Source organism: Oryctolagus cuniculus, chromosome 9 (assembly GCF_051225735.1).
Source record: "Oryctolagus cuniculus isolate XC-2025 breed Fujian yellow rabbit chromosome 9, ASM5122573v1, whole genome shotgun sequence".
NCBI lineage: Eukaryota > Metazoa > Chordata > Mammalia > Lagomorpha > Leporidae > Oryctolagus > Oryctolagus cuniculus.
In genome coordinates, this window is record NC_142875.1 from 36,803,412 (window position 1) to 36,821,889 (window position 18,478).

An 18,478-nucleotide genomic window follows, 5' to 3' on the forward strand; every position below is an offset into this window, starting at 1 on the left:
CAATAACCAGATTTTTAATTTTCTCTCACATTAATGCTTCTCAATTATACATATTAAGGTATACGTCAGAAAGTCCATGGAAAATAGAATTTAAAATTTCAGTGTAAAATTTTTGAAAACCCACATATAAATTTTTTTTCCTAATGCATGTTTATCACAAACATTTTGAAGACCCCCTCATAAGTAAACAGTTTGCATGTCCTAGAATTATTCACTCTGCCTACACTGGAAAGGTCCTAAGCAAATTTGTATTTTAATTCAAAGCATGTGAAAATTGTATACTCTTGCAATCCCACACTATAATTTTGAAGCAAAAGTACATTTTGCTCTGGATTTTCTAAACTCACTGCTTTCTGCTTTTATCACAGCAGCAAGCAAAAGTAAAGATTTTATTTGAATGACCCAACAATGTGTTGCTAACATCTATTTCCTGCCATAAACAACATGTTATATTCAAAAAGGTAACTGCCAAAAACAAAGACAAAGCTACCCATTAAAATTTTTCAGTTAGAACATTAAGACTACGGTGACAGTTTCACTGGTCTACACTTGAAAGAATTTATCAAATCGTACAGGCCATTTATTTTATATGAATTGTTATCTCGGTAAAGCAGCTAAATAAAATGTAATATCAAAAAGACCAGGTGGAGATGCTTAATTAAAAGGCTGCAAAAGTCAACAGACGCACTGAAGAAGAGAAGGAACCACTCCTTAAAGGCATCAGCAAATTTATTTACAAATGTAGTTGAACAGAAATGCTCACTGGTTTCTGCAGAAAACTTCTGGTGTACAAACCGTGGTTACTTGTTACCAATGAAAGTAAGCAGCTTTCCATTGAGAACTGCTAACAGTAACTCTGAGGCAGAAAGAGAGCTCCCCTAATCGAGCAAATAACATGTTACACGGCGAAATATTGAAAAATCACATTACACAGATGGAGAGCAGGATACAGGAAGCAAATCTGGAGGTGGATTTTAACAAAATTTCCCGTACACGTTTGCATTAATTTAGCATACATTACAATAAACAGAGCGGATGAAATTAGGTATTTATATTAACTATTTCAAATGTTTAAGAACCTTTTAAAAAAAACAATAAAATATCCTCTTTTCAAAACACCACTAGAAAGTCAAACTAGATCATTATCAGCCTCAAAAATATTTTAAGTTCTTACTTTTCCCCTTGTGCTTTTATGATACTTGAATTCAAAAAGTAAATACTGCACTTTTCCCCCACACATAATTACCTTCTTATAAATAAATGACAACAAAAACACAGGCTCCACCAAGCCTACAGTGTTCCTATGTAATCTAAAGAGGAAAAAAAGTTATTCTGTTTTTTTTTAAAAAGGGAGCAAAAAAAGACATACGACACACATTTATAGATCTACACCGGCTGCAACCACCTCTTCTTCTATCTGCAGCAGTGTTTTCGCGTGCAGGCTTACATCACATGGCAGTTGGCCGTCCAGCTGATCAGGCAAGAAGAGAAGAGAGAAAAACCACTTAGAGTCAGAAACAACCTGAGTCCTGCCACCTGGGACACATAGCATCATCCCTTACAGAGTGACGGGGGAGGTAGAAAGAGCCACCTGTCACTCGGTCTTAGGATAAAAGGAGGCAAGTCACAGCCTCAGGCTCTAGAGTTCCGTATTTGAACAAGCGGAGCACAAATTAACTGCAGATAACAGAAAATACATTACACTCAACTCTCTGTTATTTGTATTGGAGGGGGAGAAAAGGCATGGGCAATTTTATAACGATTCCAAAAATTAATGCTATTTGGCTTGGGAATTTGATGAGAGAGAGAAAAGCACACACACATACACACAGTCCCCACCAGTGCACGCCCAGCCTCAACATTCTCCACCCCAGGGCCAGCATCCAGCAAAGCACTGGATGGCCAGCATACAAAGGCTCGGAAGCCACAACAGATAAAAGAGAGTTGACTGAGCTCGGACCATTTCCAATGCACGCTTCACATCGGGGCCGCATAAATACCTCGGAGTTCAAAACCAAATGGTTTTGTTGATACCACCTGTAATGCCCTTTCACAGTGAGGAAGAAACACACGTTACCAGCATCAAGGTGCAAAACAGAGCAGAAATGGCTGTCTTGCTGCAGCTATGAACAACACACAAGCTAATTACACTATCCTGTTTCGTAACACACAAGCACCTGCTCGGACGCAAAGGAGCATTTGAGGCTTTTTGAAGAACCCCATTTTTCTACAAATGAAACTGAGACAGTATAATCAGAATGAAAAGCCCTCCTTTTAAAAATACTGGTATTTGATGATAGATTACTGTAGACATTAGCTTCTGGAGTTGCTCCTACTGTAGCCCACTGTTAAGTTAGAGAAACAAAGCGGTGATGGGCGCTCAATGCTTATCAGGACACAGACGACAGCCCGTGAGGAAGTGCCATCCGAGTGTCTGTCTGGGTTTGTTTGCACTCCTGAGTCTGTGGCTTCTCCAGGCCCTAGGCAGACTGCACCAGGCACTGTCCTGACTTCCCATACCAGTCCCTCTCAGCTCCTCAGTCCCGCACCCCACTCCTGTGTAGCTGGAACCCCGCGCAGTGGCCCATTCACTACACACCCTCTGGGAAGGGGACAGGGTGCAGTTCCCAAGCCTGGAACTCTAAGGCAGTGAGCTCGGGGGAGAGGTGGCCGCGGATTCAGGGGAAGGCAGGGGCACCCGGGTTCTCCTCAGCAGACACGAGATTTTCTCCCGGATTTGCTCTCTTACATTTGAATCTGAGATAGCAGTCGTTGCAGTAGAGCTGGTTGCTTCTGATTCTGACTTCGGCTCCTGAGGACGAGCCTCCGAGGTCACACTCACAGGCCACACACTGCAGGACACCAAACGAAGAATGTCCATGGTCAGGCAGCCCGAGAAGGCTAGGAGCACTGCAGGGTTTGGGCTGGGGTGGGGGAGTGGCGATGCACAGGAGCAGCGTCTAAGCTCTTAAACGCATTTAAGCAAAGAAAAAAAAAAAAAGCTAAAAGATGATTAGTAGATTAAAATCAAGCCTGTTAGATCAGACATATTTAAAGGGTTGACAAAGCCACCGTTAAGAGCCAAGATGATCATTCTAAATCTACCAAAAAAAAAAAAAAATAGCAGAAATGATTTGCTGATAGACTTAAAGAAACCTGGTCTTCATTCCCTGAAGGAGAGTGGAGCACAGAGCGCCACATGAAGACTGGCCCCAGTGAATGAAGGCTGGGTTTCTGGCACTCTGGCACTCCACTCTGGGGCGGGCCACTCCCAGTGTCCCCACTGCACCAGCTTGGCAAGTGTGCCCACGAGACCATCATTTCAAGTCTGGGGACTGTGGTCCCATGCATGCAAACACTTAAGTATTTTGACTCATTCTGCTCTGCCTAGGACAAGTCCAAGTGAGCAAGGTACAAGGGGTGAGCTGCACGATCAAGAATGGGACCTTTCTCCAGCCCTTAAGTGTAAGCTTAAGGATCAAAGAGACGTGTGTCTCATCTGATTCAGAACGCCTGCAAATCTGGGGAAATTGTAGCCTGCAAGAATTACTTTGTGAGCTTGTGTCTCTAAAGACAGACACCGCAAAACCAAACACTTCCAGCCTTAGTTCTTTCTTATGGGCAAAAAACCTATCAGGGATAAACAGACTGTGCAACTGTAAAAATACTTCCAGGGGTTTTCTTTACCTGCTCCCCCTAAGCAAAGCCAGGCCCTAGGATGCTGGGATAGTGGCACGTCCACGTGCCGTGTGTAACACTGGTAAACTGGATTCCACGTATGCCTATGACAGCAACTTACGGAGAGCATTTATGCATCAGAAATTTCACATATGGCATGATAACAGATGAGAGAGAGGAAATACATAGTGATTCCAGATTTACATTCTGAAGTCAGGCTCAAGATTGGAGAACTAAGTAGCAAGCAGTTGGTGATTCAAATGCAGCACGACCGACAAAGGCAGCACCTGGCTTGTTAGTGGCCCATCCAGACCCAGCAGCTCAAAGAAGCCATGCGCTCTCCAAGCAAAGCGTTGCAGGCTGCAGGCTGTATGTCTCGGTCTCACCTTAAAACAATGCAAATGATAACAAAGCCCCAGGGACTCGATGATCATGGCAGCTCCTTTGCCCAGAATGGTATTGCAGTAGGAGCACACGCGCTTCCCACTGACTGACCTAGATGCAGAACAAGAACGGAACGCTGGCTTTCACCTGTGCGGCTCAAAGCTCTGATAGAAAAATCACACTGCAGTAGGAACACTCGCGATGACTGAAGGCAGGCTCTCTGTATCTGCGGGAGAAAACCTCCTCCCTGGTCAGCTAACGCATGCCTTCATCATATCGCAACCTTGAACGAACCCCATGGCGGCTCTGGAACCCTCGACACCCATGCACCTAAGTGAGCTCAGTGTAATCAGTTCATTCTGCACCTCGTGAGGCCACCCTTCTTACAGCACATCTGTGCTCAGCAAGTAAGGCCCCCTCCTCCAGTCCACCTACAACATCCGTCAATTCAACTTGCCAGAGCACACAACTCGAAGCACGCCATTCACCCTTCAGAACCAAGAGGCGCTTCAAGTGCTCCCTGACCTAGCTCCTGGGCCTCCCTCTTCACCCTCTTTCTCATGCACCAGATGTTGGCGTTAAACAGAAGTGCCTGTCAGTGCTTTCCTGACTGTGCCTCCGGCTTCCACCATCAGCTCTCCAGAGAATGAAACGAACATTGACCCACCCCACCACCACCGTTTGGATAGGGAAAGAGGGCTTCTACTTTCTTCTCTGCGCCCACATGTTTTCATTTTCAGTTGGCACGTAAGTAATGATGCATATTTGGGGGGAACACGGTGACATTTCAATACATGCATATAGTGCACAGCTCTTTACTTGGGCATATAGGTTTTCTCCCCTCTCGCAGGTGCTAAGGTGAAGAGCGCTCTCTGCTGACCTTGAGGTCTCCATGGCCCCAGGATGACACTTGAGCTGCGCTTGAGTGGCACCGAGCAGTGCACAGCTGTGGAGAGTCTAGTGCTAAGAGCATCACCCCCTTGACCAAGACGTTCTCTGCATGGAGAGCCCAGCCCTCCCCAGGCCACGCCTGAGCAGTGCTCCTGGAGAGTCATTGGGCACCTCTACCCTGCCTTCCTGCCATCCCACACGCTTCATCTCTCCCCTGCAAAGTGCATCAAAAATCTTCCTTTTCAGAAGTAATTTAGTTTTTATCTGAAACTTTCTGAGATGCATTCTATAGACCTTGATACATGTAACAGTATTTTGGACTTATATAAAACGCATTTTCTTACCAAATTATTTAATAGCTTAAGAAAAAAACCTTAGTATTTCAAAGTGTCTCTAGTTTTACGTATTTTATTTGTGATGGAAAGTGGTTTATCAGAAGAACTCCCCTAAGGTACGTGTACTCAGAAGGAGAACAGTGCGGTGGAGAAGCTTTGCAGCTTCAAAAACCCAACCCCAAAGATACCTGAAAAGTCCTCCATACAACCCTTCCCATACCCTGCGACCCACAGAATTCAGTCGATGTGGCCTGAACAAAATGTTGGTAAACCAAACAGCAGGCAAGCAACGATTCTGGCGATCAGAAACCCAAAGAGCAGCATCTAACCTACCTAACATTTTCTGTCTTAATTCAGCTCCGACAATGCAGCCTGATGATAGTGCTTTCCTTCTACACGCCATTCCTATGAGTCTGCATTACAGTGTCGTTAAAACAGCCAGCTGCTTACAGCACGGCCTATATTCAGAAATTCAAACAGCATTCATAGTGAGCTGCTGTCTTATCGTGATCCCACACTAGGAGCCACTGAGGCCCGTCTTACATCTAAGATACGGAGCACAAGCACACGCAATGGAGACAGGGCAATGAACAGAGGTCGCCATTGGCCACACCTGACACCTATCAATACTGTGAGGGTCCAGGGAAAGGCACCAAAAAAGCCAGCCTAAGGAAACTGATCTGATAAGAGAACTCTACTAGACACACTCAAAGCACTCACTCTTCTTTCTTGTTGGGAAACTTGGACAAGATGTGGGGGAAGTGTCAACAAGAAGGCCACCTGAGACTAAGCAGAGGAGGAGAAGCATGAAGGGGGCCTCACCTGCTGCGTGGCTGAGAGCCCGGCTGTGAAGTGGAAGGGGAATGGCTCTGTGGGGTGGAGGTGCGGGTGGTGGCCGTGCCCACGGCTGTGGTCTTCACAGGGCCAGCTGCAGGAGGGGGAATGCTGGAGGATGGATTCCTCAGGTAGGCACGGTTGGACGTGGACAGCAGCTGAGGTGGTGGGCGACTGAAGTCCTGAACAGAGGAAGAGGCATAGATACCCGTGGACTGACCGAGCCACGGGGTTGGCTTCCAAGAGTTGGATCTGGAGGAATCCAGGTGATCCAGAGATTCACCTCTGAAACACAGAATAGGACTCATCAGAACAACACACATGCAGCTAGATATCTACCCAATGCCTCATACCATCATCAGTGTAGCCATGTTCCACAGTCACATGCAGAAGTCCAGCTACAGAAACAATGAACTTGCACAAGCAAAGCTGCCATGTTTAAACACCACCATGTTTCACATTTCAACCAGCCTTCATAAAGCTTCTTAGTGGGTATTATGAGTTTGTTTGTTTTTTTTTTTTTTTTTTTTTTGGTCACTGCCAATAGTATTTTAAGTGTACCTCTTTGACTATACATTTGTACACTTACCCAAATATATCTGAAAGATAAACAGTAGAAACTAAACTGCTCACAGAGCACAGGTATATAAACGTTTGCTTTAGTACATACTGAAAAATCTGTCCAGTCAAGAACAAGAATTCCTATTTCCTTATACAACTGTCCATACCAGGTTTGATTAATCTTTTAAACACTTACAGATCCCATGAGTAAAAATGATCAACCACTGTCATTTTAGCAGTATTAAGCTTTTATATGCTTACTCGTGTCTTGTTTTTCTTTTTCCTGTCAACTGTTTTCATTATTGTCTATTTTTTATAAAGTTGTAAGGGTTTATTTACTGATTTTCAAGATGTTATTTGTATATTAAGACAATTAGCTCTTTGCCTACAAAACTGTTACAAAAACTTTCTCCAGTTTCTTTGTTAGAGAAGAAAATAATGTATCAGAGTGGCTGCAGTATTTGTTTACCAAAAATATGTCTTTTAAAACATTTAGCCACTCATCTCCAATGTACATCTAAGTTACTGACCTTCTTAAAGTTATAAAAATGAAGTTTTCACACTATCCAATATAATAATTACCTCACTATGAGCATTAAAGGAAAACGTGACCCCTATTTCAGTTCAGCAGGCAAGAAGGCACTAAGAGGGGCATACATTATTTATATGTTGAGCTCTGCAGCCACATTTGCAGTCTATTAACTGTCTGAGGTTGTCCAACGTCTTCCCTGGGGAGCCACAGTTTCTGCACATGGAAACCATTACTGCCCCCACCCGCCAAACGCGGCCCCAAGAGTAAATGAGATGAGGCAGACAAAGCAACTGGTTCACGGCTGACCGGACCCCGCTCAGTGACAACTGTTCTGCTTCCCCTGCTCTCCCTGAATCTTAGGTCACCTGAAGAAATTCTGACGAGTCTCCCGTCCAAAGCACCAGCCTGCCTTGAAATGAAACGTCTGCCTCACAGTGCAATAGAGGGAAAACTTCCTAAAAGGCCTCGCACCTTCTCATGGTCCCCGGCAGACTAATTGGCTCTTTGTTGACACTGGAACTGCGCTGCCGGATCCAGCTGTTGTCGTTGTGAAGGGACGTTCTCTTCCTCATTTCCTGAAGGATTTGCTGTCTTTCCAACTCTGCTCCTGATGGGACAGGCTCCTTCTTGTAGCTCCTCTGGGAGGAGCTACTGTCCCCACTGCGGTCTGAAGACCTACTGCTTCCTAAACCAAAAACACATGAAAACCTTCAGGATTAGCAGACTGTGAAAGCGGGTAGATCTCCAAACGTAGTGCAGCTGACAAGGTGGCAATGTGTACATGTGCTAACGTGATCCATTTTCAGTGAGGTTGCCCTGAGCACAGGAAGGAACTGCCTCCTATCCCTGCAGATTCCTTATCCACACCCAGAGACTGCACCGCACAGGTCAAGTCAGCAAGACAAAGGAGGCTGCTTCAAAGCCAACAACTGGTGTTCCTTTCAGCAAAATTCAGTTACGAAGTGCCTGGCTAGAAATAGCCTTAATTCAGTCCATCAAGCACACGGTCACCCAATGCCTGCTGTGACAACTTCTGCAAAGAAACAGGGACTTTTTTTCCTGCAGAAAACTTACACTCCCCACCTGGGGAGGGAGAGGAGACATAGGCAGGTGTATCCCCAGCTGGCACGACCCGAGTGCTCACCATATGAGTCACAGAAACAGTCAGCACCAACTTGGAGGAAGCAGAGCACAGCCAGTCACCAAAATGGCGTTTGTGAAGAGGCAAAACATGTTTCAGTAATGCAAGTTATCAAAATCTTATCAGACTCATTTCCACTCCAAGAAACTGACAGAACTATAAACCAGATTTGGTTTATATAGATGACATATTAATGACAACTAAGTAACGTTTTATCAGAAGGATTTTGCCTCTTAGATTTGCTGATTAATTTCTGAGTTGGACAAAACACTGACAACTTTCAGGCATCATCTGTCATAATTTGGATCAGGAAGCGTCATCTAAGGAGCCTTCTTTCTCTATATCTACTGCCACGATCATCCTTTCAAAATTCATAATTTATGTCTTAATCTTCCGTTAGCCAATGTGCTACTCTATCATCGGTTTCTTACATATACCCATATTTATATTTGTGTATACACATAGCTTATACATTTGCTCAGATTTTTAAATAAAACATTTTCTATTTTTAAGATGCTCATCGGTGTAACCAGGTTACGTGGTAAAATACAATCATTTTCACTGCCTGTCATTCAGGAGCTTATAATTAGCTACTGAAGGGGAGAAAACATCCTACCAAAATAACGTCAGTGACACAAGCCACATGCATTAATAAGATCATCCCAGAGATTCACAGCTGCTGTTGTTAACACGTCACGACAGAGGATCTTCACTGCAGGTTAAAGATGTTTCATGGAGCCTGAAGTACTACTTTATGTGCAATTTTAATAGTGACCAGGGGCAAGTTTAGGGGAGAAAGAACAGGAAATCCACACAGGGGAAGAAAGGTAAGGCCGGAGGAACCGGATGGGAAGGTACCCGGTCAACTGGGAATTCAGAGAGAGGACACTCTGGGTACAGCTAAAGGGGAAAACAGCAAATTATGCAGGAAGAGGGAAACAAGGACCAGATAACTTCAAGGAGAGGCGAGGTCACAGAACCAGGAGTCCTCCAGAGAGGCAGCCGTGAGGATGAGCACTGACGCGACAGCTTTAAGCTGAGGCTACACACCAGCTGCGCCCAGAGCATTCTGGTCCATAGACACGCTCTGCTCTCAGAGGAGTTCACAGTTTCAAAAATTCCTTGTCAGCACTTACAAAGGTCACCCATGAAATAAGACAGGCCATCTCCTCTTAAGGCAGAGAGAGCCGAAAGCCGCAGGCTTGCATTCTCCCATGCTGTGGAGACAAGCTGGACTCAGGCAGTGCCTGCACCCCAGTCCCCACCTCTGCCGTCCCGTGCTGAGGCCCAGGCAAGCCCTGCTCGGGAGCTTTCTCCCTTGGTTACAAGATATTAGTTACATGCATTCCTGAGAAACACGTGTCATACTAACAATATCCTGCAGCAAACTTCGCCGTCCTATTTCTTCAGCTGCAAGATAAAATCTACTGTACAAAACCGCATCGACATTCCTCTGTAAAATTCCTACATTAGCTATTTTTAAACCATTTCGCTCTCTCCGTCCTCCTACCATTGTTAAGGAAAGACAAAATAAGCACATTCCTCATTTTGGTTTTATATACAGACGCTAAAAATATTCAGTTTTAATTAAGCAATCTTAATTAATCAGAAATATTCTGACCTTAACAACACGGATCCAGTTGTGTGCCAACAAGTAAGGATTTGAAAAAAGTTATACTTACCATTTTTATTTGTGGCGAAATCACGCAGTTCAGTGGTAGACTTGGACTTATTCCTAAAACAAAGAAGACAATGCATCAAATATATCTCATTAAGAATATCTTTTTCATATTTATGAGGTAAAAACACGAAAAAAGATTGCTTTATAAAGCAACTAATTTATGTCCTATGTCTGTTGAGAGCTGTATTTATTTTTAAGCCGGGAAATTTTTCACATTGCACAAACCAGCAGCCAACAGAGACATCCTTAAGCAGGAAGCAGTGAGACAGGAGACATGGACAGAAGCACTTCAGCGTACTGCTCTAGATCCTACAGTGATACAACTCTCAAGACCATGAAGGCCGAACAATTTCTATCAGTGTTCACCGCGTTCCAGATGTCAGCCTCACTGGGCTTGCAAACACTGCCATCAGACCACCTAAACATACGACGCTGTCCCTCTTCTTACACTCCTCCCAGGGTCATCAAGTCAGCTTCTTAGGTATTAGCATCCCCACTGACTAGCAGGGAAGAGGAATTTGCCATATGCTTTCCTGGTGTTCCAGGGAAGCACTATATCATGTGGCATTGCCAACTTCTGAAAACACCAGGTTCGTCGTGGTAAAATGTAGGTCTATAAGTCAACACACGCTGCTCTCATTCTCAATCCATTAGGCACAGTGAGCTTAAAAATCACAGTAATGCATAGTATATATACAAGACAATAACACACAGTATTATACATATGCACACACATACAATGATCTGCATACACAATGCCATAATCGGTAACACATTGTAGTGTATCAGAGCTGCACCAGGAAAACCCTTCTTACCAGGTGTTTACCACACTCCTCAATACCTCTGGGGCATGCTTTTCAGGATGGCCTGTGAGTACTTCATGTTTCCCAGGATTCTTTAATATTTCCATTCTCTGCATTTTTCTTATTTTCCTTATGGTAATAAGCTACATAAAGCTTTTTCAAATATGTAAGTAAACCCACAGCTTTAACAGAGAGGTAAATATTTTAGTGGTCGACAGTTCATCTATGGCAACTCTCTATGAAGAAGGTAATCTATCAATAGATTATTCTTTAGCTTATTGTAGTCCACTATACCCAGTCATTCCTTACCTTTTTGCTTTCTACTCTGAGCCCTGTTCAGTCTTCCTTACTGCCAACAGATACAAGTCTTTCCTTGTATCTAATATGGAAGACATACTTCCCAAAGGGGATATTTCAGGTCTGAAAACACAAGTTAATGAACCTATACTGGATGTTTATGGACAGAGTTTGTTCAGAAGCCCTTAATTCCAAAACTGTAGATTATTTTTGAAATTACTTTAACTATTAAAATTTCCTGGGTTGGCATTGTGGCACAGCAGGTAAAGCTGTCGCCTGCAGTGCTGGCATCCCATTATGGGCACCAGTTCGAGTCCTGGCTGCTCCACTTCCGATCCAGCTCTCTTCTACGGCCTGGGAAAGCAGTGGAGGATGACCCAAGTCCTTGGACCCCTGCAACTACGTGGGACACCCAGAAGAAGCTCCAGGCTCCAGGCTTCAGATCAGCCTAGCTGCGGCCACTGCAGCCATTTGGGGAGTGAGCCAGCAGATGGAAGACCTCTCTCTCTCTCTCTCTCTTTCTGCTCTGTAACTCTGCCTTTCAATTAATAAATAAATAAAAAAAGTCCTGTTTTAGGAAATCTTAAGATGTGAAAAATATTTCAGATAGTTTAAATCCTGTCTTTATTTCCTAAAACTGATGAGTAGGTCTAATCAACTTCTTGAGGAAAAAGATCATAGTTCTCATTTCTGATGTCCAGAGGTAATGAATTTTGGGTTGGGTAATTTTAAGCCATTACTCATAACATTTTAAAAGTACAGGTTATGGTGCATTACAAAAAAAATGGACTATTTTCTTTGTCCATTCCCATCTCAATGTGACTTCTCCCACAAACAGGTACAGACATAAAGTCTGTCACATGTCTGTGAACTTGAGCTGGCTTTGTGACTTTACTGTGGACCTGACAGTCCTGCCTAAGCACCATGTATCTAAGACTCTGCTGGTTTGATGGATGCTGAAAGACATATGCCCCAGTTGTTCTCATTGCTCCAGGGGACGCTGGCCAACTCCCCAGAGCAAAGCCACCTAGTGAACTGGTAGCAGAGGCCCAGTGAGCCACGTTGACTGGAATAACTGCCAATTGATCTCAGCCCCAAAAACTGACTCACAAGATCTTAAGCTAAGTCACCCAAGGGGTTACATGGCAAAAACTGAAACAAAGACTGACCAGAGAGTTCTCTGTGTATCACACAAAGGACAAAGAGCTAAAGTCGTTCTACATCATCCAGCCAAGTCTTGGAACACTGGCCCAAAGCCAATTAATATCTACCAAATTATGATTAAATGTTCTACTCACCTGTCACTAGGAAGCAAACTGGAGGATTCTTCCTCTGTCTTTGACAGATCATAGGAATCAACAGGCCTAAAAGATGGTAAAAAAAATTTATAGTCAAAACATTAAGACTTTCCTAAATTTACAAAAAAGGCTACCAAAATAACATTTTTCTAATCTCTTCATGCACACCGTGCCTGAGTTAAATACTCAACATCCAAAAATATTGCTACCAATCACTACTGCTGTCACCAGACAGCTGGACCTCACTCATCCCACAAGCATACACCGAGTGCCTACCACGTCCATGTACTGTTCCAGGGCTGGAACACAAGTAAACAAACCAAGCTTAGTGGCTTCACAGTCCTGACTTCTCAGTGGGCAAACAGGCCACAAACAAATCAGCGTATAGTGGGAGGCAGGGTAAGGGCACAGAGAGAGAGGGAGTGTGGGGGAAGCGCACGCTTTAGATCAAGCATTCTGGACACTCAAAGAAGGTGATGTCTGAGCACACTGCAAGAAGATCAATAAGACATACAAACACGTGACGGAAGCCTGATTCAGGCAGAGGAACCAGAAAGTGCCAAGAGCAGGGGCAGAATGCACAGGGCGTCTTCAGGCAAGAAAAAGAGCCCCGAGCGCCTGGAGCAGTGCGAAGTCTCTGAGAGACTAAGAGGTCGACACAAGGGCCACCCTCATAGCTTCTACGGAGCCTTCCAAGCCACGAGGAGGGGTCTGGATGGTGTTCTGCCGGGGCTGAGAAGCCATCAGATGAGATCTGAGCAGGGAGCAGGGCAGGTGATCGTGTTTAGGGGACTGCCTGTGCTCACTTGTGCAGCGTGCAGAGGTAAGCTTAAAAGGAGGCAAGCAGACATCTCAGGGAAGCCAGTTTAAAGGCCCTGAGGCCCTCGGCTGTGGGACACACGTACCTCCGGTACTGGTAAATTCTGATCGACGTCTCCCTCTCTCTCTCCGCCTGGTGCTTCTGCTCTTCCACACGGCGCCTCTGGGCCTCGGCCTCAGCCTCGGCCTGGGCCTGGGCCTCCCGCCGCCTCCGCTCCTGCTCCTCCTGATACTGGGCCTCCTGCCGCCTCCGCTCCTGCTCCTCCTGATACTGCTGTTCCTTCAGCTTCCTCTCTTGCTCCAGGACCAGTTGCTCCTGCTTTCTCTGCTCCTCCTGCTGCGGGTCCCCCTCCTCCTCGCCGGCCCGGGTCCCTTCCCTGTCAGAAGACTTGGACCCTTCACTCCAAGAGGCCTCCCAGGTGGCAACAGCGGGCTCCCGGGCAGGCAGAGAAATGCTGTGTGAGTTTAGGACCATCAGTTCCTAGGTGAGCAGGGAAAAAACAAAATCCATCTAAATCTGCGTATCTCTCAAATTTCCAGACTTTCCAATTGTTAAGTCAACAACGGGAGTCACAGTGCACTTACTCCCCATGTAGGATCTCTGTCCTTACTGTGTTGTACTATGAGAATTAATGGTAAAACTAGTACTCAAACAGTACTCTATATTTTGTGTGTCCGTGTGGGTGCAGTCTGTTGAAATCTTTACTTAGTGTATACTAAGTTGATCTTCTGTATATAAAGATAGTTGAAAATGAATCTTGATGAATAATGGGATGGGAGAGGGAATGGGAGATGGGATGGTTGTGGGTAGGAGGGAGGTTATGGGGGAAAAGCCACTATAATCCAAAAGTTGTACTTTGGAAATTTATATTTATTAAACAAAAGTTGAAAAAAAAAGAAAAAATATTTTCTAGACTTTCATATAGACACACGCATGTTTCATTTTGGATGATATTCACTGTAGTTGGCCCAGAATTCCACTTGAAAAAATATTAAGAGTTTTATCACTTAAAAAATGCCACGCATAAGGGATGGAGGTATAACCTAGCAGAGGAAGACAAACTTCAAGTTCTGGCAGCATAATTAATGATGCAATAGAAAAACTAGGAGAGGAGACGGAAACATCAAAATTCAGCACATCACAAATCACTGCATTTTTTTCCCAGGAATTACATGTGTGAACATGTGGCCAGAAGTGGAGGGGAAGGAGGCCTCTGCTGCTTCCGAGTTAATTCCATGGACAAGGGGAAGAGAAGGAGGAAGACACGATACCTCGTCCAGGTACCTGGAGTTCTCCCTCTCGGCCTCCTGCTTAGCCCTCTGCCACTCTTCCCTCAGTTTCTCCTGTTCACGCTGATACTTCTCCTGAAAGGGAACACGGCACATTAACCCACAGGCTGACCTTCCGCGTTCCACAGCATCCTTCTCACGAGCACGTTTGCTCTCTCTGAACTGTCACCTCAGCCTTTAAAGACGGTGCTTTGTTCTCATTGGATTTAGTCAGTCAGGCAGATTTTCGCCCGTGAAAGAGAAAAATGAGCTTCTATTGGTCTGAAATGCAGATGCTGGGAGGGGACAGACACTCCAAAATCAAACGCGTAGCCACACTTTACCATGGCTGGAGCTCATGGTGCCTCGGGCCAACTCGAAGGGGGCCTGGGGTCTGTGGCAGTGGACCTCCTCTCCAGGTACTGGAACCGAGCCCTCCCCAAGGCTGTGCACCTCCCACTCCTGAGTGCTGCCTTTCATACCCTCGAAAAATCCACACAGCGTGGTTAAAAGGATGGCTCTGCAATGCCCAAAAGAGGAAAGTATTTGCTTAATGCAAAATGAGCTTCCACCCCACAAACGGATCGGTTAGCGAGGAGATGGTAGGGGTTTTGTCCTGCACTTTTAACTTGCTGCTCAGTGCTGGCTGACACAGAGGAGAAGGGCAGGGAGGGCGCGCCTCAGCCCTCAGCTACCTGCAGCAGGCGGTCCTGCTCCTTCTGCCAGCGCTCCTGCCGCCTGCGCTCCTCCTCCTGGTCCCAGGCCCGACGACTCGGCGCGCTGACGGTGGGCGCGGGAAGCTGAGCGGTTGCCAGGGAAGAGGAGCAAACACAGAACAACACAACTTCATTGAGTCATCTCACGAACTGCTTTCACGTAGATCAAGTGTGCCTGTCCCCTTGGCCTGCGCTAGCCAGGAAGAGCGCGTTTTCCACGGCAAAGTCCCTGATCTGTGGTCACTAATGCAGCACCTAAAAGGTGATCTCTACAAGTGCAGTGGACACTTTGAGATTTGAGGATTTTTAACAGCCCTTTGTGTCGACTGTTGAGGAACAGTGTTTTTTTCTTCATACTATTTGTTGAGATCTTTACTTCCTGGAGGGTTAATCTTATGAGTATAAAGTTAACTGAAAATAGATCTTTGTAAAAAAAATTAGGAATGGGACTAGGAGAGGGAGAAGGAAGAAGGGTGGGAGTATGGGCGGGAGGGAGGGTGGGGTGGGAAGCATCACTGTGTTCCTGAATCTGTACCTATGAAATACATGAAATCTGTATACCTTAAATAAAAGTTTTAAAATGTTTTCAAAACAAGCAAAAAGTCTATTTTTTCATCTTGGCAGGATTACTACCCGATAAACCCCTATGTAAAATAATGGGAAGCAATTTGTATAAATTCAGTCCCACCCATGTCACCCTATTGACCCAAAATACAAAGGAATACTACTTACATCAGGAACCACAGCATCGGAGCTTCCTGTACCACCGCAGGTGGGTGAGGAGAGGGGCAAAGCACAATGTTAGTCTTTCCATTTCCATTAAACTGCTCCTTTCCGAAAGTCCTATCCCTCCTGTCTCTAGGCCAGTATACTAAGCAACAGCAATGTTTTTTTCAAATGACAGTCAGTAAATCATTTCTCTTTAGTTTTGTTGTTCATATTCCAAACTCAAAGTCAGTAACACGCAGATGAATCACGCACACCAAAGGTATGCCCTAGCTCTGGGTACCAGAACTGGACCCAGGGAGATTATTGAAGTGGTTTTAGGGTTCTTTTATTAATAAACCGGGTCAGTGTCTCATAGCTTGGCCTAAGAGAAAACAAAAAACTTCAAATACTACAAAATCTACCAAATCCAACATTTCACTTGCCACTATTCTATTATAAAGTGACAGTCACAAGTCACATTTTTCAGGCCTTGTTGGTAGGGAACTGGTTTTCACAAATATGTCACCCAAAAAGATGTTCAAGAAACGATTCACTGTCCTTTCTTATTATTTGAAGCACAAGTATTCAAACTTCACATGCAAACTTATTGGCACAATTTATTCTTTTCACCCTTACGGGGCTTACATTAAGTGTACTAGACATAGTACAATACTTAACAAAAACAGCCTTTCAGAAAACACACTAGCACACAGTATTTTAAAATTTCCCTGAAACCTCAGCCGTCTTGTTAATTATTCACTTGATATTTAAAAAAAAAAAAACAGCTTTGAGACTTAACCACTCTTCCTAAAATAGCCATTTGAAGAAAAGTGAGACAAAATTAGAAAAGCAAAGGAATTATCTCTGCTGTTTTTAGCTGGAGTCTCTAACTGCTTCGTTTAAATAGAAATCAGGAGTTTAAATTTTAAAATATTAACTTAAAAAAAAAAACGTACAATACTGACACAAATAGAAGGGCAGAGCTAATAAACTTTTTATGTTTAGGACCAAAAAGAGACCGTAATGCACAAAAAAGGAGACTAAGCGATTTTTAACACAAAATATACTAACACATGTACCACTATGTTATAGCACAAGTTGGCCATGTTTCAATAATCTTAAAAGTAAGAAACAGTAACATTTTAGACAGCAACAGCACAATCTCCTCTGCCTGTTGCATCTAAATGTTGGGTATTACTTGTAAGTTCTTCATAGGGAACACGGAAGCTTGAACATGCATGAGACAGAGTGTTAGATGAACGTGGAAAGTGAAGAATGCCACACGCCTCACACTTCATGAGGCAGCACGCCCAACTACACCAACACCAGAATCTCAAAGCGCAGCTGCTCTCAGAAGCAACCACAATTTATTCTGAATGTACTTAAGAGTCAGCAGAGCAGTCCTATCGACCACTCCAAAGCCATCAGCTCTCATCATCAGAGAAATCACTCTGCTCTTAATTAATAATAGAGCATTTTTCCACACTCAGGAACAGGTCGGAGTTTTTTTTAAAAGGTGGCCAATTGGATGTTGGTGTAATCCAATACGATGCAAGCTGCAGGAAGCAGTCAGGTGTACGTGAAATGCCTCATTTCTTACTGTTACCCAGTGGCAAGAAGTGTGTGTTTAAGAGCAAGTCAGACTTTTAACAAAGTTGAAAACAAAACGAAAAAACCTTTGGAGGTAAACAAAGGACACACAAAGACCCATTACCACAGAGGTAGACCCATGAACTGTAAGAAAAGCCTGGCGACCCTAGGGGAAGAATGGAGACAGGTTATGTTGCTTGGTCTTAACGGCAGCCACGCTGAAAGGTGCAGTGCCCAGCACCACAAGCCATGAGGAAGAATGGAGAGTGAGAACAAGTCCACGAAAAGTACATGAATGGGCAGCTTTGTGATTTATGGTTTACCTTGTTCAAAAAATTGTGATCGCCTTTTTAAGTTTTTCAAAGAAATGGGTTCAGTTGCTAGTTGAAAAATAAAAACAAAAGTCATCAATAAATAGCACGTCTATTCATTTTCATTTCTCACCACTGGTAACTTAAATGATTCTCGATACACCTTCCCTATCTACAGCAGTATTTTTTAAATGAAAAATCTGATAGCCGCAGAAGATACGCATTATGGCAAGGCACACACACACATACTTTTAGTCGTCTATATTACATTCAAATTAGTAAAAGGAATAAATATTTTTATTAACTCTAGCACGTAGCATTACAGTTTCACAACGATGAAAGGTAAAACACAATTTTCCGTGCTACATCCCACTGCTTTAAGGCCATGGAAATTAACACATGTTGCTTAGGTTAATCAATCCACAATCTCATCTGGCATGAGAATTATCTGTAAGCAAGAATTATCTGTAATGGAGAATCTTCACAACCTGGAGATGAATAAGAGCTAAAAAGTACAGGGAAGGAAGACAATAAAAGGCTATCCAAAGAAAGATTCAATAAAAACAAATGCTAAAGTGCAAAGGTTCTTCTAGCCAGAGCTTTTTGCTCTAGCTTTCATGATCTTGTACC

The 18,478-nt window shown here is 44.1% G+C and overlaps 1 protein-coding gene across 40 annotated transcripts in view; it reads right to left on the reverse strand.

Annotated features, from left to right (window-relative positions):
* Nucleotides 1-711: 711 nt before the first annotated feature.
* The window catches only part of LMO7 (LIM domain 7), a 228,956-nt gene continuing 211,189 nt past the window's right edge, over nt 712-18,478 (reverse strand). For 28 of the 40 annotated variants that reach the window (XM_089303561.1, XM_017343532.4, XM_017343534.4 and 25 more), the window contains 12 exons: nt 17,861-17,917; nt 15,972-15,997; nt 15,219-15,323; nt 14,527-14,619; nt 13,341-13,735; nt 12,436-12,501; nt 10,039-10,091; nt 7,687-7,900; nt 6,111-6,407; nt 4,065-4,173; nt 2,750-2,852; nt 712-1,471 (listed from right to left, as the gene is read on the reverse strand). In XM_089303561.1, coding sequence (XP_089159687.1) covers nt 1,449-1,471; nt 2,750-2,852; nt 4,065-4,173; nt 6,111-6,407; nt 7,687-7,900; nt 10,039-10,091; nt 12,436-12,501; nt 13,341-13,735; nt 14,527-14,619; nt 15,219-15,323; nt 15,972-15,997; nt 17,861-17,917 — 1,541 coding nt within the window. In that variant the 3' untranslated portion in view covers nt 712-1,448. Of the gene's footprint in view, nt 1,472-2,749; nt 2,853-4,064; nt 4,174-6,110; nt 6,408-7,686; nt 7,901-10,038; nt 10,092-12,435; nt 12,502-13,340; nt 13,736-14,526; nt 14,620-15,218; nt 15,324-15,971; nt 15,998-17,661; nt 17,704-17,860; nt 17,918-18,478 lie in introns of all 40 variants that reach the window. The other 12 variants (XM_070048703.2, XM_017343523.4, XM_089303569.1 and 9 more) reach the window with 4 other exon arrangements.